This window comes from Oncorhynchus nerka, linkage group LG27 (assembly GCF_034236695.1).
Source record: "Oncorhynchus nerka isolate Pitt River linkage group LG27, Oner_Uvic_2.0, whole genome shotgun sequence".
Taxonomy (NCBI): Eukaryota; Metazoa; Chordata; class Actinopteri; order Salmoniformes; family Salmonidae; genus Oncorhynchus; species Oncorhynchus nerka.
This window is the reverse complement of record NC_088422.1, coordinates 21,991,334-22,018,222: the sequence shown is the minus strand read 5'-3', so window position 1 is coordinate 22,018,222 and position 26,889 is coordinate 21,991,334. Positions and strand designations below refer to the sequence as shown.

Here is a 26,889-nt window from a genome sequence, read left to right as displayed (position 1 = left end):
TTCGCCCTCTTCTCCCCTCTCGCGATCTTTTTCTCACACACACACATCCATTCACCTTTTAAATGTGTGTACACACACACACACACACACACACTGTGAAGTCTGTATATTTGGTCACCAATGTGTGTCTGTGGTGTTTTGTGATTTATCCCCCAGTCCTCTGTTGTCGTGGAGGGATGTTCAGCACATCATCGTGAAGACATCTCGAGCCGGCCACCTCAATGCCCCTGACTGGAAGACCAATGCCGCTGGATACAACGGTGCTTAACACTGCTTGCCTCCTCTCCTCCCTTCACCTCAGCTACTCCCCCCCTCTCTCTTTCTTTCATACCCCTGACTGTCCCAGTCGCTCACCATAAAACATCCCACCGCCTGCCAACTACCTGTCAGGCATTCCATGTGGTGTACTTTGTTTCATGCATGTGTGTGTGTGTGTGTGTATTAGAGGGAGAGAGTGTGTGCTTGAGGTTTGTGTGTGTTTGTAGTATGTGAATTGAGGGTCAGCCAGGCTGCAGTCCCAGTCTGTCTGGAGTTTTTCCAAATGGCTGTTTCAAAGAGCAATGGGAAATTGAGAGTGAGAGAGAGAGAAGGGGGGGTGGGGGGAGGAATGTCACCCAGAGGGAAATGGAGAGGTTTAGAGAAAGGGTGACAACGTAATGAAAGAGCGGGTGAGGAAACAATATTTGATTGGCTGTGTTGATTGGGTTGACATTGATGTGATACTGTTTTTAATTGGTTGTTCTATGACATCAATAACTATAGACTCAGAGCCATATACAGTGACCATAGAACATTGCACAGTTTTAATTTGACATTTTTTATTTTGTTTCAAATGAGTCAAAAAAAGTAAAAGTATCCACTCCTGTGTCAACTAGAATCCTATACTCTTTATCCATTCCTCTGGTTGGAATTACTCAAGCTCTGTCATAGGAAAGTCGGTGGATACTTATCGAATTAAAACATTTCAGGCTGTTACAGATGTTAACTGTCTAGATTTTTTTGGGGTGGGATGTTGTTTACATCTGAATTCAATAACAACCCAGGTTGGAAGGCAACACATTTGTGGTAATTGTGGTGGATCCTTCCTACAGACACTGTATAGATATGTATATGGGTCGGTGAATGTATTGACTTGATGTTTTGAACGGTTGGGATTGCCTGATGAGTGGGCGTGTCTTGCAGTCAGCCACCTGTATGGCTTTGGTCTGATGGACGCGGAGGCTATGGTAAAGGAGGCGGAGCGATGGAAGCAGGTCCCCGCCCAGCACATCTGTGTGGAGAGTGCCGACCGCCAGATCAGGTACTACACAACCAACGACTCCCTAGTTTTCCTGTCCTTACCCAATCAACCAACCAATCAAATGTGATCTGTTCAAAGCTATTGACAAATACATTACAACACTATATTAAACAACAACCAAGGGTAGTGTTCATCAGGGCAAAAAGTTGTTTCACTCCGTTTTGGAGAATATTTTCCCATTTCGTGCCTACTGACTCTCTCCCGGGGTGTGTGTTTTTGTCCAGAGGTTTTCATGTATGGGATTGTGCAAGCTCCTGCACACTGAGGGGAGCCAGCCAAGCATTAGTTTTGGAGGGTCTAACACGCGCACGCATACACACATCCCAGATGACTTACAGGCCCTTTCAATTTGATCTGCTTGTTTTTTTTTCTGTGCAGCTGGATGCTTAATCGGGCCCTTGTTGAACACATTGACGAGCCAATCACAGTTTAGTTTACTGGCTTTGAATGGAACCAATTAGCCTCATGCTAGTTCCCCAGTCGATCTCCCTATCTATCAGCCCCATGATGGCCGGACGATAGGAATCTTATGGGAAGCATATGTTTGTGTTTTGAGGGAGTGTTTGTAGTATGTGAAGTGAGGCAGCACCGGGTGTGTTTTGGCAACACTGTGATTTTGCTCTGGAGCTGTCCTCCGGACGTCATCTTACAGCCGCTGGGCTCTGCACTGAGACACCCCTTGGCTGGCCTCTCCATTGCATTTGGTAATGTCTGGGCCTTCTCATCCTTGGAGTATTGGAGAGAACCATGAGATCTGTAGACTGCCAGGGAAGTCGTAATCTGGGTTTGTCTCGTCCTCCCGCCCCCCCCCCCCGTCCCCGTCCCAAGCACCCTTAAATGCAGATCTACACCTCAAACCACACACGTGCTAGCGTGGATTCTGGCATAGTGTTTGGGAGCCAGGCTGTGATATCACTCGTCCTGTCCCCTCTGCTCTCAAAAAAACCACGGTTTAGAGTCATCAATAATCCATGATAGCTGGGTAGCACATGGCTTGCCTACTCTGTCTGTGGTTTCCAATTCCTCTCACACGTCAGATTTAGATTCTGATTGGGTGACTGCTCTGACACTGACACCTGATTTGGTTGCTTCCCTCTGCCTGCAGGACGATCCGCCCGGAGCATGTGGTGCGCTCTGTGTACAAGGCCACCGGCTGCATTGACAACTCCAACCACCATGTCATCTACCTGGAGCACGTGATCGTACGCATCACCATCACACACCCGCGCCGCGGTGACCTGTCAATCAACCTCACGTCCCCCTCGGGAACCAAGTCCCAGCTGCTTGGCAACAGGTGAACCTCCCCTTCAATTCTACTCTACTATGCTCGCTCTTACACTACGCACCAGGGTTTCTTCACTCCTGGCATGAAGGCTTGTGTTCCATCCCTGCACTAACACACTTGTTTCGACGAATCATGAAGCCGTTAAATAGTTTAACCAGATGTGTTGGTACTGGACCGGAATAAGAAGAACCTGCACACCCCTGTGGCTCCCCAGGACCAGGATTGAAGAGCACTGGTCAACATGTTTCTACTACTGAGTCTCTACAGTTTGGTCTGATTGTGGTTGAACCGTGTGCTTTCTCCCACGGTAGGAAATAGAAATGTGGTTGACTTGTGGTCTCCTCTAGGTTGTTTGACCACTCCATGGAGGGCTTTAAGAACTGGGAGTTCATGACCACTCACTGCTGGGGGGAGAAAGCGGCCGGGGACTGGATCCTGGAGATCCATGACTCCCCTTCGCAGCTTCGCAGCCAGAAAGTCCCAGGTACAGTAGACTAGAGAAGCCCTGTCTAAAGAAGTGACGGCACCAGTGCAAAATATGCTTAAAGTGAACTATCCTCTTAAGGATACTCACCAACCAGAGTTATATTGTGTAGCAGTAAACCAATGATGTGTAATTGTTCCTTCCTTTCTCTTGTCCGTCTTTGCTGATGCTATGCTGGGCTGCATAACCCCCCAGGTAAGCTGAAGGAGTGGTCTCTGGTGCTATATGGCACCTCCATGCACCCGTACTCCTCCCTGCGCAGCGACAAGCCCCGTTCGGCCGAGCCCCCTGCAGACCAAGAATTCACTGAGGAGTACAATGGTGAGTGAGGAATATGACGGAGGGAGGGGAAGGAGAGACTAAAGAAAGAGGTGGAGGACAGAATACAGGAGTTCTCTCACTACCTTGTTACAGTGCATTTGGAAAGTATTCAGACCCCTTGACTTTATCTACATTTTGTTAATTTACAGCCTTATTCTAAAATTGATTAAAAAGTTTTTTTCCTCATCAATCTACACACAATACCCCATAATGACAAGCAAAAACAGGTTTTTAGAAATGTTTATAAAAATGATCACATTTACATAAGTATTAATACCCTTCACTCAGTACTTTGTTGAAGCACCTTTGGCAGCAATTACAGCCTCAAGTTGTCTTGGGTATGGTGCTACAATCTTGGCACACCTGTATTTGGGGAGTTTCTCCCATTTTTCTCTACAGATCCTCTCAAGCTCTGTCAGGTTGGATGGGGTGCGTCACTGCACAGCTATTTTCAGGTCTTTCCAGAGATGTTCGATCGGGTTCAAGTCCGGGCTCTGGCTGGGCCACTCAAGAATATTCAGAGACTTGTCCCGATGCCACTCCTGCGGTGTCTTGGCTGTGTGCTTAGGGTCGTTGTCCTGTTAGAAGGTGAACCTTCGCCCCAGTCTGAAGTCCTGAGCGCTCTGAAGCAGGTTTTCATTGAGGATCTCTGTACTTTGTTCCGTTTATCTTTGCCTCAATCCTGACTAGTTTCCCAGTCCCTGCTGCTGAAAAACCTCTCCACAGCATGATGCTGCCACCACCATGCTCCACCGTAAGGATGGTGCCAGGTTTCCTCCAGACGTGATGCTTGGCATTCAGGCCAAAGAGTTCAATCTTGGTTTCATCAGACCAGAGAATCTTGTTTCTCATGGTCTTTCGGTGCCTTTTGGCAAACTCCAAGCTGGCTGTCATGTGCCTTTTACCGAGGAGTGGCATTGGTCTGGCCACTCTACCATAAAGGCCTGATTGGTGGAGTGTTGCAGTGATGGTTGTCCTTCTGGAAGGTTCTCCCATCTCCACAGAGGGGCTCTGTCAGAGTGACCATCGGGTTCTTGGTCACCTCCCTGACCAAGGCCCTTCTCCCCCGATTGCTCAGTTTGGCTGGGCGGCCAGCTCTAGGAAGAGTCTGTATTCTAGTCAATGTCATCCTATTAAACTATTGCTGTACTGTATATATAATCAAATCAAATCAAATTTTATTTGTCACATACACATGGTTAGCAGATGTTAATGCGAGTGTAGCGAAATGCTTGTGCTTCTAGTTCCGACAATGCAGTGATAACCAACAAGTAATCTAACTAATAATTCCAAAACTACTGTCTTATACACAGTGTAAGGGGATAAGGAATATGTACATAAGGATATATGAATGAGTGATGGTACAGAGCAGCATACAGTAGATGGTATCGAGTACAGTATATACATATGAGATGAGTATGTAGACAAAGTAAACAAAGTGGCATAGTTAAAGTGGCTAGTGACATAAGAATGCAGTCGATGATCTAGAGTACAGTATATACATATGCATATGAGATGAATAATGTAGGGTAAGTAACATTATATAAGGTAGCATTGTTTAAAGTGGCTAGTGATATATTTACATCATTTCCCATCAATTCCCATTATTAAAGTGGCTGGAGTTGGGTCAGTGTCAATGACAGTGTGTTGGCAGCAGCCACTCAATGTTAGTGGTGGCTGTTTAACAGTCTGATGGCCTTGAGATAGAAGCTGTTTTTCAGTCTCTCGGTCCCAGCTTTGATGCACCTGTACTGACCTCGCCTTCTGGATGATAGCGGGGTGAACAGGCAGTGGTTCGGTGGTTGATGTCCTTGATGATCTTTATGGCCTTCCTGTAACATCGGGTGGTGTAGGTGTCCTGGAGGGCAGGTAGTTTGCCCCCGGTGATGCGTTGTGCAGACCTCACTACCCTCTGGAGAGCCTTACGGTTGAGGGCGGAGCAGTTGCCGTACCAGGCGGTGATACAGCCCGCCAGGATGCTCTCGATTGTGCATCTGTAGAAGTTTGTGAGTGCTTTTGGTGACAAGCCGAATTTCTTCAGCCTCCTGAGGTTGAAGAGGCGCTGCTGCGCCTTCTTCACGACGCTGTCAGTGTGAGTGGACCAATTCAGTTTGTCTGTGATGTGTATGCCGAGGAACTTAAAACTTGCTACCCTCTCCACTACTGATCCATCGATGTGGATAGTGACCAAGTCACTTGGCTCTATCATAACCTCACATGGTCTCTCCTATCATTGCTATGCAGACGACACACAATTAATCTTCTCCTTTCCCCCTTCTGATGACCAGGTGGCGAATCGCATCTCTGCATGTCTGGCAGACATATCAGTGTGGATGACGGATCACCACCTCAAGCTGAACCTCGGCAAGACGGAGCTGCTCTTCCTCCCGGGGAAGGACTGCCCGTTCCATGATCTCGCCATCACGGTTGACAACTCCATTGTGTCCTCCTCCCAGAGCGCTAAGAACCTTGGCGTGATCCTGGACAACACCCTGTCGTTCTCAACTAACATCAAGGCGGTGGCCCGTTCTTGTAGGTTCATGCTCTACAACATCCGCAGAGTACGACCCTGCCTCACACAGGAAGCAGCGCAGGTCCTAATCCAGGCACTTGTCATCTCCCGTCTGGATTACTGCAACTCGCTGTTGGCTGGGCTCCCTGCCTGTGCCATTAAACCCCTACAACTCATCCAGAACGCCGCAGCCCGTCTGGTGTTCAACCTTCCCAAGTTCTCTCACGTCACCCCGCTCCTCCGCTCTCCACTGGCTTCCAGTTGAAGCTCGCATCCGCTACAAGACCATGGTGCTTGCCTACGGAGCTGTGAGGGGAACGGCACCTCAGTACCTCCAGGCTCTGATCAGGCCCTACACCCAAACAAGGGCACTGCGTTCATCCACCTCTGGCCTGCTTGCCTCCCTACCACTGAGGAAGTACAGTTCCCGCGCAGCCCAGTCAAAACTGTTCGCTGCTCTGGCCCCCCAATGGTGGAACAAACTCCCTCACGACGCCAGGACAGCGGAGTCAATCACCACCTACCGGAGACACCTGAAACCCCACCTCTTTCAGGAATACCTAGGATAGGATAAAGTAATCCTTCTCACCCCCCTTAAAAGATTTAGATGCACTATTGTAAAGTGGCTGTTCCACTGGATGTCTTAAGGTGAACGCACCAATTTGTAAGTCGCTCTGGATAAGAGCGTCTGCTAAATGACTTAAATGTAAATGTAAATGGATAGGGGGGTGTTCCCTCTGCTGTTTCCTGAAGTCCACAATCATCTCCTTAGTTTTGTTGACGTTGAGTGTGAGGTTATTTTCCTGACACCACACTCCGAGGGCCCTCACCTCCTCCCTGTAGGCCGTCTCGTCGTTGTTGGTAATCAAGCCTACCACTGTTGTGTCGTCTGCAAACTTGATGATTGAGTTGGAGGCGTGCGTGGCCACGCAGTCGTGGGTGAACAGGGAGTACAAGAGAGGGCTCAGAACGCACCCTTGTGGGGCCCCCGTGTTGAGGATCAGCGGGGAGGAGATGTTGTTGCCTACCCTCACCACCTGTGGGCGGCCCGTCAGGAAGTCCAGTACCCAGTTGCACAGGGCGGGGTCGAGACCCAGGGTCTCGAGCTTGATGACGAGCTTGGAGGGTACTATGGTATTGAATGCCGAGCTGTAGTCGATGAACAGCATTCTCACATAGGTATTCCTCTTGTCCAGGTGGGTTAGGGCAGTGTGCAGTGTGGTTGAGATTGCATCGTCTGTGGACCTATTTGGGCGGTAAGCAAATTGGAGTGGGTCTAGGGTGTCAGGTAGGGTGGAGGTGATATGGTCCTTGACTAGTCTCTCAAAGCACTTCATGATGACGGAAGTGAGTGCTACGGGCGGTAGTCGTTTAGCTCAGTTACCTTAGCTTTCTTGGGAACAGGAACAATGGTGGCCCTCTTGAAGCATGTGGGAACAGCAGACTGGTATAGGGATTGATTGAATATGTCCGTAAACACACCGGCCAGCTGGTCTGCGCATGCTCTGAGGGCGCGGCTGGGGATGCCGTCTGGGCCTGCAGCCTTGCGAGGGTTAACACGTTTAAATGTCTTACTCACCTCGGCTGCAGTGAAGGAGAGACCGCATGTTTTCGTTGTAGGCCGTGTCAGTGGCACTGTATTGTCCTCAAAGCGGGCAAAAAAGTGATTTAGTCTGCCTGGGAGCAAGACATCCTGGTCCGTGACTGGGCTGGGTTTCTTCTTGTAGTCCGTGATTGACTGTAGACCCTGCCACATGCCTCTTGTGTCTGAGCCATTGAATTGAGATTCCACTTTGTCTCTGTACTGACGCTTAGCTTGTTTAATAGCCTTGCGGAGGGAATAGCTGCATTGTTTATATTCGGACATATTACCAGACACCTTGCCCTGATTAAAAGCAGTGGTTCGCGCTTTCAGTTTCTTCGCGAATGCTGCCATCAATCCACGGTTTCTGGTTTGGGAATGTTTTTATCGTTGCTATGGGAACGACATCTTCGACGCACGTTCTAATGAACTCGCACACCGAATCAGCGTATTCGTCAATATTTCCATCTGACGCAATACGAAACATGTCCCAGTCCACGTGATGGAAGCAGTCTTTGAGTGTGGAGTCAGCTTGGTCGGACCAGCGTTGGACAGACCTCAGCGTGGGAGCCTCTTGTTTTAGTTTCTGCCTGTAGGCAGGGATCAGCAAAATGGAGTCGTGGTCAGCTTTTCCGAAAGGGGGGCGGGGCAGGGCCTTATATGCGTCGCGGAAGTTAGAGTAACAATGATCCAAGGTTTTACCACCCCTGGTTGCGCAATCGATATGCTGGTAAAATTTAGGGAGTCTTGTTTTCAGATTAGCTTTGTTAAAATCCCCAGCTACAATGAATGCAGCCTCCGGATAAATGGTTTCCAGTTTGCAAAGAGTTAAATAAAGTTCGTTCAGAGCCATCGATGTGTCTGCTTGGGGGGGATATATACGGCTGTGATTATAATCGAGGAGAATTCTCTTGGAAGATAATGCGGTCTACACTTGATTGTGAGGAATTCTAAATCAGGTGAACAGAAGGATTTGAGTTCCTGTATGTTTCCTTCATCACACCATGTCTCGTTAGTCATGAGGCATACGCCCCGCCACTCTTCTTACCAGAAAGATGTTTGTTTCTGTCGGCGCGATGCGTGGAGAAACCCGTTGGCTGCACCGCATCGGATAGCGTCTTCCCAGTAAGCCATGTTTCTGTGAAGCAGAGAACGTTGCAGTCTCTGATGTCCCTCTGGAATGCTACCCTTGCTCGGATTTCGTCAACCTTGTTGTCAAGAGACTGGACATTGGCAAGAAGAATGCTGGGGAGTGGTGCGCGATGTGCCCTTTTTCGGAGTCTGACCAGAACACCGCCTCGTTTCCCTCTTTTTCGGAGTCGTTTCCTTGGGTCGCTGCATGCGATCCATTCCGTTGTCCTGTTTGTAAGGCAGAACACCGGATCCGCGTCGCGGAAAACATATTCTTGGTCGTACTGATGGTGAGTTGGCGCTGATCTTATATTCAGTAGTTCTTCTCGACTGTATGTAATGAAACTATATACTATTCTATCCTATGTATTCTACAGATAAAAAAATTATATCCACATACTTTCCAAAATGTCTATACATCCCATCACATAGATAGATAGAGTTGAAGTCAGAAGTTTACATACACCTTAGCCAAATGCATTTAAACGCTGTTTATCACAATTCCTGACATTTAATCTCAGTAAAAATTTCCTGTTTTAGGTCAGTTAGGATCACCACTTTATTTTAAGAATGTGAAATGTCAGAATAATAGTAGAGAAAATTATTTATTTTATTTCTTTCATCACATTCCCAGTGGGTCAGAAGTTTACATGGACTCAATTAGTGTTTGGTAGCATTGCCTTTAAATTGTTTAATGTGGGTCAAACGTTTCGGGTAGCCTTCCACAAGCTTCCCACAATAAAATGGGTGAATCTTGGCCCATTCCTCCTGACAGAGCTGGTGTAACTGGGTCAGGTTTGTAGGCCTCCTTGCTCGCACATGCTTTTTCAGTTCGGCCCACAAATTTTCTATGGGATTTGTTGTCAGGGCATTGTGATGGCCACTCCAATACCTTGACTTTGTTGTCCTTAAGCCATTTTGCCACAACTTTGGAAGTATGCTTGGGGTCATTGTCCATTTGAAAGACCCATTTGAAACCAAGCTTAAACTTCCTTGTCTCGAGATGCTGCTTCAATATATCCACATAATTGTCTTGCCTCATGATGCCATCTATTTTGTGTAGTGGACCAGTCCCTCCTGCAGCAAAGCACCCCCACAACATGATGCTGCCACCCCTGTGCTTCACGGTTGGGATGTTGTTCTTCGGCTTGCAAGCCTCCCCCTTTTTCCTCCAAACATAATGATGGTCATTGTGGCCATAAAGTTATTTTTTTGTTTCATCAGACCAGAGGATATTTCTCCAAGAAGTACCATCTTTGTCCCCATGTGCAGTTGCAAACCATAGTCTGTCTTTTTTATGGCGGTTTTGGAGCAGTGGCTTCTTTCTTGCTGAGCGGCCTTTCAGGTTATGTCGCTATAGAACTTGTTTTGCTGTGGATATAGATATTTTTGTACCCGTTTCCTCCAGCGTTCTCACAAGGTTCTTTGCTGTTGTTCTGAGATTGATTTGCACTTCGCATCAAATTATGTTCATCTCTAGGAGACAGAACGTGTCTCCTTCCTGAGCCGTATGACGGCTGCGTGGTCCCATGGTGTTTATACTTGCATACTATTGTTTGTACAGATGAACGTGGTACTTTCAGGTGTTTGGAAATTGCTTCCAAGGATGAACCAGGCTTGTGGAGGTCTACACTTTTTTTTTTCTTGAGGTCTTGGCTGATTTCTTTTGATTATCCCATGATGTCAAGAAAAGAGGCACTGAGTTTGAAGGTAGGCCTTGAAATACATCCACAGGCATACCTCCAATTGACTCAAATTATGTAAATTAGCCTATCAGTAGCTTCTAAAGCCATGATATACTTTTCTGGAATTTTCCAAGCTGATTAAAGGCACAGTCAACTTAGTGTATGTAAACTTCTGACCCACTGGAATTGTGATACAGTGAAATAATTTGTCTAAACATTGTTGGAAGAATTACTTGTGTCATGCAAAAAGTAGATGACCTAACCGACTTGCCAAAACTATAGTTTGTTAACAAGACATTTGTGTAGTGGTTGAAGAACAAGTTTTAATCACTCCAACCTAAGTGTATGTAAACTTCCGACTTCAACTTTAGACATATCTCAAACTTCTTCCATTTAATAATGATGGATGCCAATGTTCTTGGGACCTTCAATGCTGCAGAATTAGTTTTTTGTTACCCTTCCCCAGATCAGTTTTCTCACACAATTGCGTAACCTATAGAAGTGTTGCGTAATATGGGCTCTCATGACCTGTTTGATTAGATTTTCAAATTACATTTGCATTGATGTCAGAGTGATTAGAGGGACAATAGAGTCTGGCGTACCGGGCAGTTAGCAAGTTTGGTAGGCTACTAATGACCATCAGCAGCATCAGAGTTTGGAGAAGCCTAATTACCGTGACTAAATGTTTGTAACGGGGACTGAATACTTTCCGATTGTACAGTGCCTCCTATGGTTACTATCTCGCACTACCTTGAACCACTTTCCTTTTATAGCTCTAGCTCTCTCTGTAACTTCGTTATCAGCAAAGTCCGTGCTAGTAGGAAAAGAGAAGTACACATTTTTTCTCTTTTTATTCTCCCCCTTTCTCTACCTCTGTGGGTTCCTCATGCAGGGTTACAGTGAGCAGGCAGCTGATAGTCATTAGCCACAGCCATAATAGCAGAACATAAACACCCCCAACTTTTTTATGCTTGTTAGACATAACACACTCCTGCCTTCTGCACAATAGGAACACCTTTCACACACTCACTCACTCAAACAGACCTAGCAATAGGAGAATATTACACAAGACACTGAATACTTTCTACTTCTCTTACAGTAATGTGATTCGCTGTAGTACACATCAGACACTGCACCCTAACATCACACTACATGGTTGTTTCTTCAAAACTTAGAATTATGGTTGGTTGGAATGCCAGTCACCTCCCTTTAATCACACGCAGTTTTGTCTCATTCATAAAGTCAACTAACCTCCCCACCCCCTGTAGCATTGTGTATTACAGTACCCATAATGCTCTGTATAACATATCCTCTTCACCAGGGCTCTGTAACAGTGAGTGCAACGAGAACGGCTGTGAAGGCCCCGGACCTCACCAGTGCAACAACTGCCTCCACTACTTCCTCAAGTTCAAGAACAACACCAGGTTAGAATGTCAGTGTTCTGGCTGCCTAGTCATAGGCTGTGTTTACACAGGCAGCTCAATTCTGATCTTTTCCCCAGTTATTGGCAGAAGATCTGATTGGTCAAAAGACTGCAGTGTCAGGGACATTGCACTTCTCTTGTCTCACTCGTTTGCTCTGATTGAAGTCTGCGGTGACCTGACCATTGCCACGCGGTGGGAACCATTCTTACGAGGCCATGATCCGTAGAGTAAGGCGTACCATAAACAAACTGTTTTCCAAAACAAACAAGTGTGTGTGTGAGAGGGGGTGGTTGACCTGTGTGAATGTGTTCAGTGGCGATCTAAGTCCACTGTAATTGCCTATATCTGGTGCACATTACACAGTACACTAATAAACAAGAGGGGTGTGCAGGTGCCTCTGTCTTGTGTTGTAAAACCTTATCATTAGCCATCTTAAGAATACAATGTTTTTTCCACTACTTTCAACCCCTGAGTGCTTAATGTAGCTGGAGTGGGGTTTGGGAGGGGTGGATGGATGGATAGAAAGGGGGGGTACTGACGCTAATGCTCATAATTCTATCCCTATGTTTCTCTTTGATGACCTCGTCTAACGGGTGGGGATGTGGTTGGAGGGGAGGGGGCTCTGACATGGGAGAAGTTTTGGAGCACAGAGTTTTACATTTATTAAAAAACAGTGTGAGATCGAAGGGGCAGAGGTGGTTTATGAAGTTATCTAACAGATGTGCTTTAAAAGAAGGCACCTGTTCACCATACAGAAACGCACAAACACTCCCACGCTTATGCAGTCACAAATCTGATACGCACAGAAACACATGCTGTGTATAATTTTGGGCCATGAGCTTTGTTCGCTCCCATGGGGTAGAGGGGTTGTTATTCTAGAATCTAGTGGATTTTGGTTTATCACCTTGTTCAAACAGAGTCAGCGGTCAGAGTGCAAAAAATCTAGTCTAGCATTCCGTTTCTTTCCTTTAGCCTGTTCCTGTATGCCGATAATATATTTCTGCTCTGTCTCTGTCCCATCTTTCTCCCTCTTTCTCCACGCCGCTGCAGGACGTGCGTGTCGGAGTGCCCATCCGGGTTTTTCCGCGACGACAGGAAACGCTGTAAGAAGTGTTCATCTCTGTGTGAGACTTGTGTTGGTAGCCGTAGTGACCAGTGCTCCACCTGCAGACCGGGCTTCCACCTTAACGAAGGCTCCAACAACTGTGTGGCCAGCTGTGTGGACAGCTTTTATCTGGACCATGGCAAGTCACACACACACACACACACACACACACACACACACACACACACACGGAATATTCTAATATGGGCCTTGACTTGCCTTGAAGGCAATTGGTTGATTGATTGATTGTCACTGACTGGCTAGAAAACCAACCAATGATCTGGTGTCCCAGGTATGAAACCTTGAGGCACAGATTTGAACCTACCCTCGCCCTTCCCCTCAAACTCCGCCTCTTCTCCCTTACCCACCGCTGACCCCCCCCCCCCCCCCCCAACACTTCCAATGCCTCTTTGGCCCCTATCTGACTAGACGTCTTCTTTCGAGTTACAGATTCCAACATGTGCAGAAGATGCAACGAGAACTGCAAGAAGTGCACCACATCTAATATCTGCACAGAATGCAAACCAGGGATGAGGTAAGCCAAACCCACCAAGCCAAACACTCTCCCTCTGAACCCGTCACCTCTAGCCCCCCACACACACACACTGCTGGTCTGTAGTAGTAGTTGCATCACTAAACGGTCCAGTGACATTTTCATGTCTCTGGAGTTTGATTATCACCGCCACCAAACACTTTGAAGTGTTTCAAAACATTGGTCTTGAATCCAGCCTGACTTACTCCTGCTAGTTTTCAGTGCTGTCTGAGACAGCGGTGGTAACGCGTGCCGTAATCCTTCCGAACGCCTGCAAGACCACAGTCACATTTGTTCACCATTCACAGGAGAGGGAGGACAAAAACCCAAATCCTTTCTGGGAAACAGAGCTAATATAACCCAGGCCAGTTGTTTTTCAGCTCCGGTCACCACAGAAACCTGTTCTCGCAGGAACCTCCCCGAATGAGGTTTAGAATAGAGGTCTTCTCTGATCCTGAAATTGAGATCCAAACCTAAGTGAAATTCCCATCATACACCAACAGGACCCAGAAAGAAGAAAAAAAATAGTTTGTGTGTGTGTGTTTAATGGAGCTATATACACTGCTCAAAAAAATAAAGGGAACACTAAAATAACACATCCTAGATCTGAATGAATGAAACATTCTTATTAAATACTTTTTTCTTTACATAGTTGAATGTGCTGACAACAAAATCACACAAAAATGATCAATGGAAATCAAATTTATCAACCCATGGAGGTCTGGATTTGGAGTCACACAAAATTTAAAGTGAATAACCACACTACAGGCTGATCCAACTTTGATGTAATGTCCTTAACACAAGTCAAAATGAGGCTCAGTAGTGTGTGTGGCCTCCACGTGCCTGTATGACCTCCCTACAACGCCTGGGCATGCTCCTGATGAGGTGGCGGATGGTCTCCTGCGGGATCTCCTCCTGGACTAAAGCATCCGCCAACTCTTGGACAGTCTGTGGTGCAACGTGGAGTTGGTGGATGGAGCGAGACATGATGTCCCAGATGTGCTCAATTGGATTCAGGTCTGGGGAACGGGCGGGCCAGTCCATAGCATCAATGCCTTCCTCTTGCAGGAACTGCTGACACACTCCAGCCACATGAGGTCTAGCATTGTCTTGCATTAGGAGGAACCCAGAGCCAACCGCACCAGCATATGGTCTCACAAGGGGTCTGAGGATCTCATCTCGGTACCTAATGGCAGTCAGGCTACCTCTGGCAAGCACATGGAGGGCTGTGCGGCCCCCCAAAGAAATGCCACCCCACACCATGACTGACCCACCGCCAAACCGGTCATGCTGGAGGATGTTGCAGGCAGCATAACGTTCTCCACGGCGTCTCCAGACTCTGTCACATGTGCTCAATGTGAACCTGCTTTCATCTGTGAAGAGCACAGGGCGCCAGTGGCGAATTTGCCAATCTTGGTGTTCTCTGGCAAATGCCAAACGTCCTGCACGGTGTTGGGCTGTAAGCACAACCCCCACCTGTGGACGTCGGGCCCTCATACCACCCTCATGGAGTCTGTTTCTGACCGTTTAAGCAGATACATGCACATTTGTGGCCTGCTGGAGGTCACGTTGCAGGGCTCTGGCAGTGCTCCTTCTGCTCCTCCTTGCACAAAGGTGGAGGTAGTGGTCCTGCTGCTGGGTTGTTGCCCTCCTACGGCCTCCTCCACGTCTCCTGATGTACTGGCCTGTCTCCTGGTAGCGTCTCCATGCTCTGGACACTACGCTGACATACACAGCAAACCTTCTTGCCACAGCATGCATTGATGTGCCATCCTGGATGAGCTGCACTACCTGAGCCACTTGTGTGGGTTGTAGACTCCGTGTCATGCTACCACTAGAGTGAAAGCACCGCCAGCATTCAAAAGTGACAAAAACATCAGCCAGGAAGCATAGGAACTGAGAAGTGGTCTGTGGTCACCACCTGCACAACCACTCCTTTATTGGGGGTGTCTTGCTAATTGCCTATAATTTCCACCTGTTGTCTATTCCATTTGCACAACAGCATGTGAAATTTATTGTCAATCAGTGTTGCTTCCTAAGTGGACAGTTTGATTTCACATAAGTGTAATTAACTTGGAGTTACATTGTGTTGTCTAAGTGTTCCCTTTATTTTTTTTGAGCAGTGTATATATACACACATACACACATGGGGGAGATGTTGCTATATATGTATGTATATACAGTGGGGCAAAAAAGTATTTAGTCAGCCACCAATTGTGCAAGTTCTCCCACTTAAGACGAGGCCTGTAATTTTCATAGGTACACTTCAACTATGACAGACAAAATGAGAAAGAAAAATCCAGAAAATCACATGGTAGGATTTTTAATGAATTTATTTGCAAATTATGGTGGAAAACTTTTGTTATTGACCAAATACTTATTTATCTCAATACTTTGTTATATACCCTTTGTTGGCAATGACAGAGGTCAAACATTTTCTTCAAAAGGTTTTCACACACTGTTGCTGGTATTTTGGCCCATTCCTCCATGCAGATCTCCTTTAGAGCAGTAATGTTTTGGGGCTGTTGCTGGGCAACACTGACTTTCAACTCCCTCCAAAGATTTTCTATGGGGTTGAGATCTGGAGACTGGCTAGGCCACTCCAGGACCTTGAAATGCTTCTTACGAAGCCACTCCTTCGTTGCCCGGGCGGTGTGTTTGGGATCATTGTCATGCTGAAAGACCCAGCCATGTTTCATCTTCAATGCCCTTGCTGATGGAAGGAGGTTTTCACTTAAAATCTCACGATAACATGGCCCCATTCATTCTTTCCTTTACACGGATCAGTCGTCCTGGTCCCTTCGCAGAAAAACAGCCCCAAAGCATGATGTTTCCAACCCCATGCTTCGCAGTAGGTATGGTGTTCTTTGGATGCAACTCAGCATTCTTTGTCCTCCAAACACGACGAGTTGAGTTTTTACCAAAAAGTTCTATTTTGGTTTCATCTGACCATATGACATTCTCCCAATCTTCTTCTGGATCATCCAAATGCTCTCTAGCAGACTTCAGACGGGCCTGGACATGTACTGGCTTAAGCAGGGGGACACGTCTGGCACTGCAGGATTTGAGTCCCTGGCGGCGTAGTGTGTTACTGATGGTAGGCTTTGTTACTTTGGTCCCAGCTCTCTGCAGGTCATTCACTAGGTCCCCACGTGTGGTTCTGGGATTTTTGCTCACCGTTCTTGTGATCATTTTGACCACACGAGGTGAGATCTTGATCGAGGGAGATTATCAGTGGTCTTGTATGTCTTCCATTTCCTAATAATTGCTCGCACAGTTGATTTCTTCAAACCAAGCTGCTTACCTATTGCAGATTCAGTCTTCCCAGCCTGGTGCATGTCTACAATTATGTTTCTGGTGTCCTTTGACAGCTCTTTGGTCTTGGCCATAGTGGAGTTTGGAGTGTGACTGTTTGAGATTGTGGACAGGTGTCTTTTATACTGATAACAAGTTCAAACAGGTGCCATTAATACATGTAACGAGTGGAGGACAGAGGAGCCTCTTAAAGAAGAAGTTACAGGTCTGTGAGAGCCAGAAATCTTGCTTGTTTGTAGGTGACCAAATACTTATTTTCCACCATAATTTGCAAATAAATTCATTAAAAATCCTACAATGTGATTTTCTGGATTTTTTTCCCTCATTTTGTCTGTCATATTTGAAGTGTACCTATGATGAAAATTACAGGCCTCATCTTAAGTGGGAGAACTTGCACAATTGGTGGCTGACTAAATACTTTTTTGCCCCACTGTATACACACACACACACACACACACAGTGCATTCGGAAGTATTCAGACCCCTTGACTTTTCACATTTTGTTACGTTACAGCCTTATTCTACACACAATACCCCATAATGACAAAGCAAAAACAGGTTTTTAGAAATGTTTTCGCTTTGTCATTATGGTGTATTGTGTGTAGAATAAGGCTGCACATTTTGTTACATATGTGAAAAGTCAAGGAGTCTGAATACTTTCCGAATTCACTGTATATTCAGTTCCGAGGTGGACCAGATCCGACCCAGAATATGTCAGAGATGAGATCCGAAAGATTAAAATTGCAGCTTTATTGCTGTGCATGCCAGCAGAATTGTTTTGACTTGTCTGGCAAACAGGGAATGTTAATGTTTCACATGCATTTTCTGATGTTGGCCTATCTAAAATAGAGTTGATCTACACTACAGCTTAATATTTTTCATAAATGCATCCCTAATTTTAAACTGTTGACACAAAAGGTGTGTGGCAAAGACGTTTTCGTTCTCCCACAGATTTGTGCACATTCATTGAGTTGTTTTCCCTTTTGTTAATCTTTATTTTTGATATATATACTGAACAAAAATATAAACGCAACATGTTGCATTTCATATAAGGAAATCCGTCAATTGAAATAAGTTCATTAGGCCCTGATCTATGGATTTCACATGACTGGGCTGGGGCGCAGTCATGGGTGTGTGTAGGAAGGCATAGGCCTGTCCCGCAGGTGAAGAAGCCGGATGTGGCGGAAAACTGGGCTGTTGTGGGGCCGGTTGGATATACTGCCAAATGTTCTAAAATAATGTTGGGGGGTGGCTTATGGTAGTGAAATGAACATTCAATCACCTGGGAAAAAAACTCTTCTGGACATTCCTGCAGTCATCATGCCAATTGTACATTCGGCTTGAGACATCTGTGGCATTGTGTTGTGTGACACAACTTCACATTTTAGTGGCCTTTTATTGTCCCCAGCACAAGGTGCACCTGTGTGATATGTCACACCTGTCCGGTGGATGGATTATCTTGACAAAGGACACAATTCTCACTAACATGGATGTAAAACTAATTTGTGCACAAAATTTGAGAGAAGCTTTTTGTGTGTATGGAACATTTCTGGGATCTTTTATTTCAGCTCATGAAACATGGGACCAACACTTTACATGTTGTGTTTATATGTTTTGTTCAGTGTATTTTGCTTGAGCACGCATAGAAGGACCTGGCCTGTGCACAAGTGTAGGCTTATTAGAGTTCCCATTTGTGGATGTCTAATGATAGTATTTCTGATTTGTATTAACCACCACTTATGAGCTGTGGAGCATCTCAAAATAAAAAGAATTGGCACCACACACACAGACACACACACTGGACGCACAGAGTATTTTACATCCATTTGCGATTATTTCTTATTGCATTTGAAAAATCTTTCCAACACTCTCCTTCTCAATATGCTTAAGTAACCTCCTTGCTCGGTGTGACATAGCAACACGTTGCTGATCCCATATCCCCAGTGGAAACATCATAAAATAGGCTGTCTGTTCCGAGCTCATTGGCACAGGAAACCACGAGGGCCCAGTTGAAACAATGTTGCAAGTTCGCTATAGCAAGAGATGAAGCCAGCGAAGGTGAGAGGCAGACGGTGGAGGAGAGATTAATGCTTTAGACTGAACAAACTGCCATGTGTAGCACGTGATTTATAGAGGTGATTTTTGTATTTTCATCAGGATATTTTCTTCTAATATAATTTGGTCGGTATTTCAGATATTTTCACACCGATTCGAGGTCAGTGTCCACCGAGCGTGAGCCGACATGGGATCCAAGGGTCAATTACAGAATTTTGGATCCAACCTGTTCGGATCTCGGGTTAGGATATATCCGTGAAGACCTCCTAGTTTAGAACCTTTAGTGCTGTTCTTAAACATATTTTTTTCTCACACCTCTCCTCTGGGATCCCCAGCCGTTCCAAGTATTTGAACTATTCCACAGCTAGCACACCTGATTCGACTCACTAAACATCAAGCCTAAACATCAAACATCAAGCCCTTGAATTGGTGAATCAAGGTGAGCTAGTTCAGGGTTACAAAAAAATAGGGAAATGTCTGGGGAGGACATATGAGGAGAGGTTTGAAAACCACTGGACAGTTTATGATTTTAATTTGATGAATGAAAAAAGGGACCGGTTGCCAGTGAAGTGTGTTGTGTACTAATGTATGCCTTTTGTAAGTCAGTGTATTGCTCTCCAGTCTTCAGGGGAATAAATGTCAAATGACCTGTGACCCTGGGACCTACTATAATGGCCACAGGAGGACCTGCGAGCTGTGCCACCGAGCGTGTGCCACCTGTGCAGGTAAAGCTCCCTTCATAAAGTAAAGATGGTCCCTCTCAGTCAGTTGGCCAAAGTAAAAATCGCTATTTTTCCCAAAGTGAAGTTTGTGCACTGCTCACAGTCTCCCCCTGTCTGCAGGCACGGGGATGGAGGCGTGTAACAAGTGTGCAGAGGGCTACTTCTTGGAGGAGTGGCGCTGTGTGTCCACCTGCAGCGTGGGATACTACATGTATGAGCAGACCTCGGACAAGGGCGACATCAACAAGTCCTGCAGGAAGTGAGTCTGCTTGACGCATACAAACTCCACACCTTACACTTCCTCTCTTCTACACCTTCTCCCTACAACCTGGCATGTTTAGCCTGTCAAACTGCCTCAAACCGGACTATAATCTTCAAAAGGGTTCCAACATCAGTCATATACCTAAGGTCCCTTAAACCTACCTTTTTTCCTCCTTCCTAACACTACTCGCTATGTGGTCTGGAGGATATCTGTGCCTTAGCCCTCCTGTTTGATGTACCAAAATCATAAAGTTGGAAAAAGGGACAAACACGCTTTGTGGAAAGTTCTCCCTCTATCCAACTATGACCTAAACTATAGCTTTAACCCCCCCCCCACCCCAGGTGTGACCACAGCTGCTATGCCTGCACAGGGCCCGGTGAGACAAACTGCAGCACCTGTGTGAATGGCTATAACCTGGAGGCAGGAGTGTGTGTGGTCAGCACCATCTGCAAAGATGGTGAGTACTAGAAACCCTCTTATATGTATTATAGATTCTTTAAGGACCTCATTCTAGAAGTGTCTGCTCAGTCACTGCACAGGTAACAGTGGTTTTAAACTTTCTCAGTGCTCTTTCTATTTTTGTCACCATTTGCTCATGCATTCACCCCTAACTAATCTATACCAATCTCTCTTTACATCTTGTCTAAATTACGCATGTTTAAAATTGGGCAACTTCTGTCTGATTCTGCAATGCCTTCCCCATATCTCACACTAGATGGAAGGTTGGTCTTGTGGCCTCATACTGTAACCTAGGATATAAAATATCCATGCTCTTGATGGTATTCCATTGATATGGCTAACCTTTTCAGTCCTATCCTATAGGGCCCGTTTCTGTGAGATATGATGAAGGTTTTTGATGATCTGATTTGTCTTCAAATTGTCATCCCCAGTCTGTCCATGACCCACTGAGACCAATGGCTTTTTATTGACTACAAAACAAATGAATGACTTCTGCTTGTAGAAAACGGACTCTTAGTTTGAGTGCACAGCAAGTAAAAAAAACATATTTCAAATTGAGGTTATGACAGACTGGCGATCCACTTTTTCTGTGAAAAGTCCTCTCTGATGAAAAATGACAATGTTTTCACTTTTGAAATTGACCCTCTTTGAAATTGATTGACGTTTTTTCTCTTTTTCCCCAAATTTCTGTTTTACTTTCCGACATGGATCCAATCATTCCTGCTGGACTACAATCTTTCCCCTCCGATGAACATCACACCTCTGATGGATCAAAACCTAAACTCTTTCTGTCACCTGACCCCTCCTGACCAATCCACTTGGCTTTGTCCGCCTGTCCTGACCAATCCCATGGCTATGCCTGTTGTGTGTCCCCCCCCCACACTTATCTCTTCTTCCTGGTATGTGGAAAGCAAATGAAGAATCTTGGGCAGAAGGCAGTTTCTGTGTGCTTGTAAAAAAGAACAATCTGTGCCAGAGAAAAGTTCTGCAGCAACTGTGCTGCAGGACATGCTCGCTAAAAGGGTGACGGGAGGTCCCGCAGGGAGCCGGGGGGGGGCACCCCTCTACCCAAGCCCACTCACTCAGTCACATAATTTATAAGAAAATCTGGGCCTCTTAAGGGACTGCGTCAGAGGTGTGAGGACAGAACTACAACAAACCTACCTTTTTTCTGTACTGGGACATGTGGTCAGGGCGACAGTAGCAACTGGGACTTACTAAAAAAAACAAAAATAATGTGTCGGTATTTTGTGACCAAAGCATCGATGCCAAAATAATTGTACCATTTTCCAGTATAGGATGTGTAGCTTGCAGGAGGGACCTGCCAATCTGTGTTTACTTCAGTTTTTTGCTCCTCCTCAAGAGTAACGATGCGAAGGTGAAAGCTGATGAACGTACCAACCCCCGGCTGTGTGTTTGTAAATAAATGTTCACTCAATAATGTGAAAACTGTCTGGGTTGCGTTTGCTATCTGCCAAGTGAGGATGCACACACACACACACACAGCAGGATTGTGACAACACTTGAATTGATAGGTGGGAAAATCATGTCCCCATTCTAAATGCCGCAGGGAATCCATTGTGTGCCACAGGGAATCCTGACTGCTAAACTGTCATCTATTTTTCAGGTTGTGTGTGAGAGAGAAAGTATTACAGGTGCCCTTGACTCACTCATCATTCCACAGGCACTAAGATCAGATCTGTTTATCAAAGACCACATGAGATAAATCAGGGTCGTATCTTTTAGGCACAAAACATAAGAAAACTGACACAGGGATGACGACCTAGTCTCGCCCAATAAGAAACACTTATTTTCATTACAAAATGCTTTTCAGTTTTCGTTGCGTGCCCTAATGAACAAGGCTGCTCTTACTGCTACCCGAGACCATGGGGCCATTGCACTGACAAACAGCACTAGCAGGGCTTTATTCCACAACGTGGCACGGTTATGTCATTGCATTCGAGCAGAGGTGGTACTGTATCTTCTTGATCATCAAACAATTTTGATATGGTTGACGTTTTTTGGTGAACTTCATTTAAATGTTATTCTATCCTTGCTAGCTGCCACACATTCAAGACATGTCCATGACACTATAGCAAAGGGCGTGCATTTCATTAAGATTTGTGTTCATTTGGCTCCTCAATGGAAGAAAAGACTGTTACTTATTAATGTATTAAAACATTTTTCTGTTTCTTGCCCTGGTGAACACAACCCAGGTTGTAAGCACATCAGAGAGACTGAGAATCCAAGACAATGGTTGGTGCTGCAAAATTGGACCACAGTCTGTCTCTCTCTGTAACACGCAGGCCATGGGAGTCAACTTTGTAATGGTTGAATACCCTGTTCATGAAACCCATTATAGAATGAGTACTGAGGTGAATATGACACTGTATTCCAATAAAAAATGTGTCAAATTTCATTCTCAATGTGGGTTTATACCTTTTTGAACAATTACAGTATTACTGTAGTCGTGTTGTACTGTTGATTGTGGTTTAATTGAAATAAAGATTGATCAATCCTTTTGGTTAACAGAAACGTATTCTTGGTCATTGATGAAGATGACTAAGATTTGATTAGTGTCAGTAGTATGTTGATTTATATCATGTCTTGTCAGACCCCCCACACACACACACACACACGTTTTTCTTGTAAACCAGTGTCGATGTTATACATATCAATGTTATTACTAATTAAAATGGTTAATCTGTTCATCATTTTGTTTTTTTTCTGCTAAGCTCTGTTGGTCATTGTGAACATCCTCATTGTCCCACACTGTTTATTTGGGTTGTGTTCATTAGGCAGAACATGGAAAAATAATGGATTGAAACAGGGAGAGACTTCCTGGACTTTTTCAATAAGAAATTCTCATATTTGTTTTCCGTTGCAAAAAGTTATGAAATGTTTTCTGTTGCGAGCCCTAATGAACACAGCCCTGGTTATATGATAAACCTCCCAGTCTATTCCTCACCCAACATTGTTCCTGCAAGAATTTACAGAATGTATATTATAATAATAGTATTTGGTCATTTAGCAGATGTTTTTATCCAAAGGGACATACAGTTTGTAGTCTCACATGTAGTAATTCAAAGAATTCAATCCTTTTTGTTTCAATATGAACCCTTTTCTTTTACAGGTTAATATGTTTAAGTCTGGTCCCAGATCTGTGATCTGTGTCACATGTAGCGTGTATGCACATGCACAACAGGTCTGTGGCATCTTAATTGGGGAGGATGAACTTGTGGTAATATCTGGAGTGGAATTAGTGGAACGGTATCAAATATATTAAACACATGGTTTCCATCTGATGCCATTCCATTTACTCCATGACAGCCATTATGCGCGGTCCTCCCCTCAGCAGCCTCCACTGATGTGTGCACGCGTACAGTCAAAGTGTGATATTGGCAAGTGAAGGTTGGGAGAGAGAAGGGAGCAGATTTTAAGAATGGTACCAGATGGTATCCCCATTCACCACCACTGCTACCTGCATTAAGATTGCCAGTTTCTTCCACCACAACTACTAATCATTTTGCTGTTATTATTACTGCCGTTAGATTTGGTGATTGTAAGAAATGCAGTACTACTGGTCTTAATGAATGTAGTACTACTGGTCTTAATGAATGCAGTACTACTACTGGTCTTAATGAATGCAGTACTACTGGTGTTAATGAATGTAGTACTACTGGTCTTAATGAATGTAGTACTACTGGTCTTAATGAATGCAGTACTACTACTGGTCTTAATGAATGCAGTACTACTGGTCTTAATGAATGTAGTACTACTGGTCTTAATGAATGCAGTACTACTACTGGTCGTAATGAATGTAGTACTACTGGTCTTAATGAATGTAGTACTACTGGTCTTAATGAATGCAGTACTACTGGTCTTAATGAATGTAGTACTACTGGTCTTAATGAATGCAGTACTACTGGTCTTAATGAATGCAGTACTACTGGTCTTAATGAATGTAGTACTACTGGTCTTAATGAATGCAGTACTACTGGTCTTAATGAATGTAGTACTACTGGTCTTAATGAATGCAGTACTACTGGTCTTAATGAATGTAGTACTACTGGTCTTAATGAATGCAGTACTACTACTGGTCTTAATGAATGCAGTACTACTGGTCTTAATGAATGTAGTACTACTGGTCTTAATGAATATAGTACTACTGGTCTTAATGAATGCAGTACTACTGGTCTTAATGAATGTAGTACTACTGGTCTTAATGAATGTAGTACTACTACTGGTGTTAATGAATGCAGTACTACTGGTCTTAATGAATGTAGTACTACTGGTCTTAATGAATGCAGTACTACTGGTCTTAATGAATGCAGTACTACTACTGGTCTTAATGAATGCAGTACTACTGGTGTTAATGAATGTAGTACTACTGGTCTTAATGAATGTAGTACTACTGGTCTTAATGAATGCAGTACTACTACTGGTCTTAATGAATGCAGTACTACTGGTCTTAATGAATGTAGTACTACTGGTCTTAATGAATGCAGTACTACTACTGGTCGTAATGAATGTAGTACTACTGGTCTTAATGAATGTAGTACTACTGGTCTTAATGAATGTAGTACTACTGGTCTTAATGAATGCAGTACTACTGGTCTTAATGAATGCAGTACTACTGGTCTTAATGAATGTAGTACTACTGGTCTTAATGAATGTAGTACTACTGGTCTTAATGAATGCAGTACTACTACTGGTCTTAATGAATGCAGTACTACTGGTGTTAATGAATGTAGTACTACTGGTCTTAATGAATGTAGTACTACTGGTCTTAATGAATGCAGTACTACTACTGGTCTTAATGAATGCAGTACTACTGGTCTTAATGAATGTAGTACTACTGGTCTTAATGAATGCAGTACTACTACTGGTCGTAATGAATGTAGTACTACTGGTCTTAATGAATGTAGTACTACTGGTCTTAATGAATGTAGTACTACTGGTCTTAACGAATGCAGTACTACTGGTCTTAATGAATGCAGTACTACTGGTCTTAATGAATGTAGTACTACTGGTCTTAATGAATGTAGTACTACTGGTCTTAATGAATGCAGTACTACTACTGGTCTTAATGAATGCAGTACTACTGGTGTTAATGAATGTAGTACTACTGGTCTTAATGAATGTAGTACTACTGGTCTTAATGAATGCAGTACTACTACTGGTCTTAATGAATGCAGTACTACTGGTCTTAATGAATGCAGTACTACTACTGGTCGTAATGAATGTAGTACTACTGGTCTTAATGAATGTAGTACTACTGGTCTTAATGAATGCAGTACTACTGGTCTTAATGAATGTAGTACTACTGGTCTTAATGAATGCAGTACTACTGGTCTTAATGAATGCAGTACTACTGGTCTTAATGAATGTAGTACTACTGGTCTTAATGAATGCAGTACTACTGGTCTTAATGAATGTAGTACTACTGGTCTTAATGAATGCAGTACTACTGGTCTTAATGAATGTAGTACTACTGGTCTTAATGAATGCAGTACTACTACTGGTCTTAATGAATGCAGTACTACTGGTCTTAATGAATGTAGTACTACTGGTCTTAATGAATGTAGTACTACTGGTCTTAATGAATGCAGTACTACTGGTCTTAATGAATGTAGTACTACTGGTCTTAATGAATGTAGTACTACTGGTCTTAATGAATGCAGTACTACTACTGGTGTTAATGAATGCAGTACTACTGGTCTTAATGAATGTAGTACTACTGGTCTTAATGAATGCAGTACTACTGGTCTTAATGAATGCAGTACTACTACTGGTCTTAATGAATGCAGTACTACTGGTGTTAATGAATGTAGTACTACTGGTCTTAATGAATGTAGTACTACTGGTCTTAATGAATGCAGTACTACTACTGGTCTTAATGAATGCAGTACTACTGGTCTTAATGAATGTAGTACTACTGGTCTTAATGAATGCAGTATTACTACTGGTCGTAATGAATGTAGTACTACTGGTCTTAATGAATGTAGTACTACTGGTCTTAATGAATGTAGTACTACTGGTCTTAATGAATGCAGTACTACTGGTCTTAATGAATGCAGTACTACTGGTCTTAATGAATGTAGTACTACTGGTCTTAATGAATGCAGTACTACTGGTCTTAATGAATGTAGTACTACTGGTCTTAATGAATGCAGTACTACTACTGGTCTTAATGAATGCAGTACTACTGGTCTTAATGAATGTAGTACTACTGGTCTTAATGAATGTAGTACTACTGGTCTTAATGAATGCAGTACTACTGGTCTTAATGAATGTAGTACTACTGGTCTTAATGAATGTAGTACTACTGGTCTTAATGAATGCAGTACTACTGGTCTTAATGAATGTAGTACTACTGGTCTTAATGAATGCAGTACTACTGGTCTTAATGAATGCAGTACTACTACTGGTGTTAATGAATGCAGTACTACTGGTCTTAATGAATGCAGTACTACTGGTCTTAATGAATGTAGTACTACTGGTCTTAATGAATGCAGTACTACTACTGGTCTTAATGAATGTAGTACTACTGGTCTTAATGAATGCAGTACTACTGGTCTTAATGAATGTAGTACTACTGGTCTTAATGAATGTAGTACTACTGGTCTTAATGAATGTAGTACTTACTACTGGTCTTAATGACTGTAGTACTACTGGTCTTAATGAATGCAGTACTACTGGTCTTAATGAATGTA

General features: G+C 44.2%; 1 protein-coding gene across 4 annotated transcripts in view; it reads left to right on the top strand.

Moving 5' to 3' along the window:
* Positions 1 to 26,889, top strand: part of pcsk5b (proprotein convertase subtilisin/kexin type 5b) — a 65,764-nt gene that overhangs the window by 25,711 nt on the left and 13,164 nt on the right. The window contains exons 10-21 of one of the 4 annotated variants that reach the window (XM_029637325.2): positions 157 to 260; positions 1,183 to 1,300; positions 2,406 to 2,594; positions 2,933 to 3,069; positions 3,265 to 3,390; positions 11,622 to 11,724; positions 12,775 to 12,968; positions 13,280 to 13,364; positions 19,352 to 19,455; positions 19,573 to 19,711; positions 20,056 to 20,171; positions 22,390 to 22,882. In XM_029637325.2, coding sequence (XP_029493185.1) covers positions 157 to 260; positions 1,183 to 1,300; positions 2,406 to 2,594; positions 2,933 to 3,069; positions 3,265 to 3,390; positions 11,622 to 11,724; positions 12,775 to 12,968; positions 13,280 to 13,364; positions 19,352 to 19,455; positions 19,573 to 19,711; positions 20,056 to 20,171; positions 22,390 to 22,472 — 1,498 coding nt within the window. In that variant the 3' untranslated portion in view covers positions 22,473 to 22,882. Of the gene's footprint in view, positions 1 to 156; positions 261 to 1,182; positions 1,301 to 2,405; positions 2,595 to 2,932; positions 3,070 to 3,264; positions 3,391 to 11,621; positions 11,725 to 12,774; positions 12,969 to 13,279; positions 13,365 to 19,351; positions 19,456 to 19,572; positions 19,712 to 20,055; positions 20,172 to 21,084; positions 22,883 to 26,889 lie in introns of those variants that run through there. The other 3 variants (XM_029637324.2, XM_029637323.2, XM_065011457.1) reach the window with 3 other exon arrangements.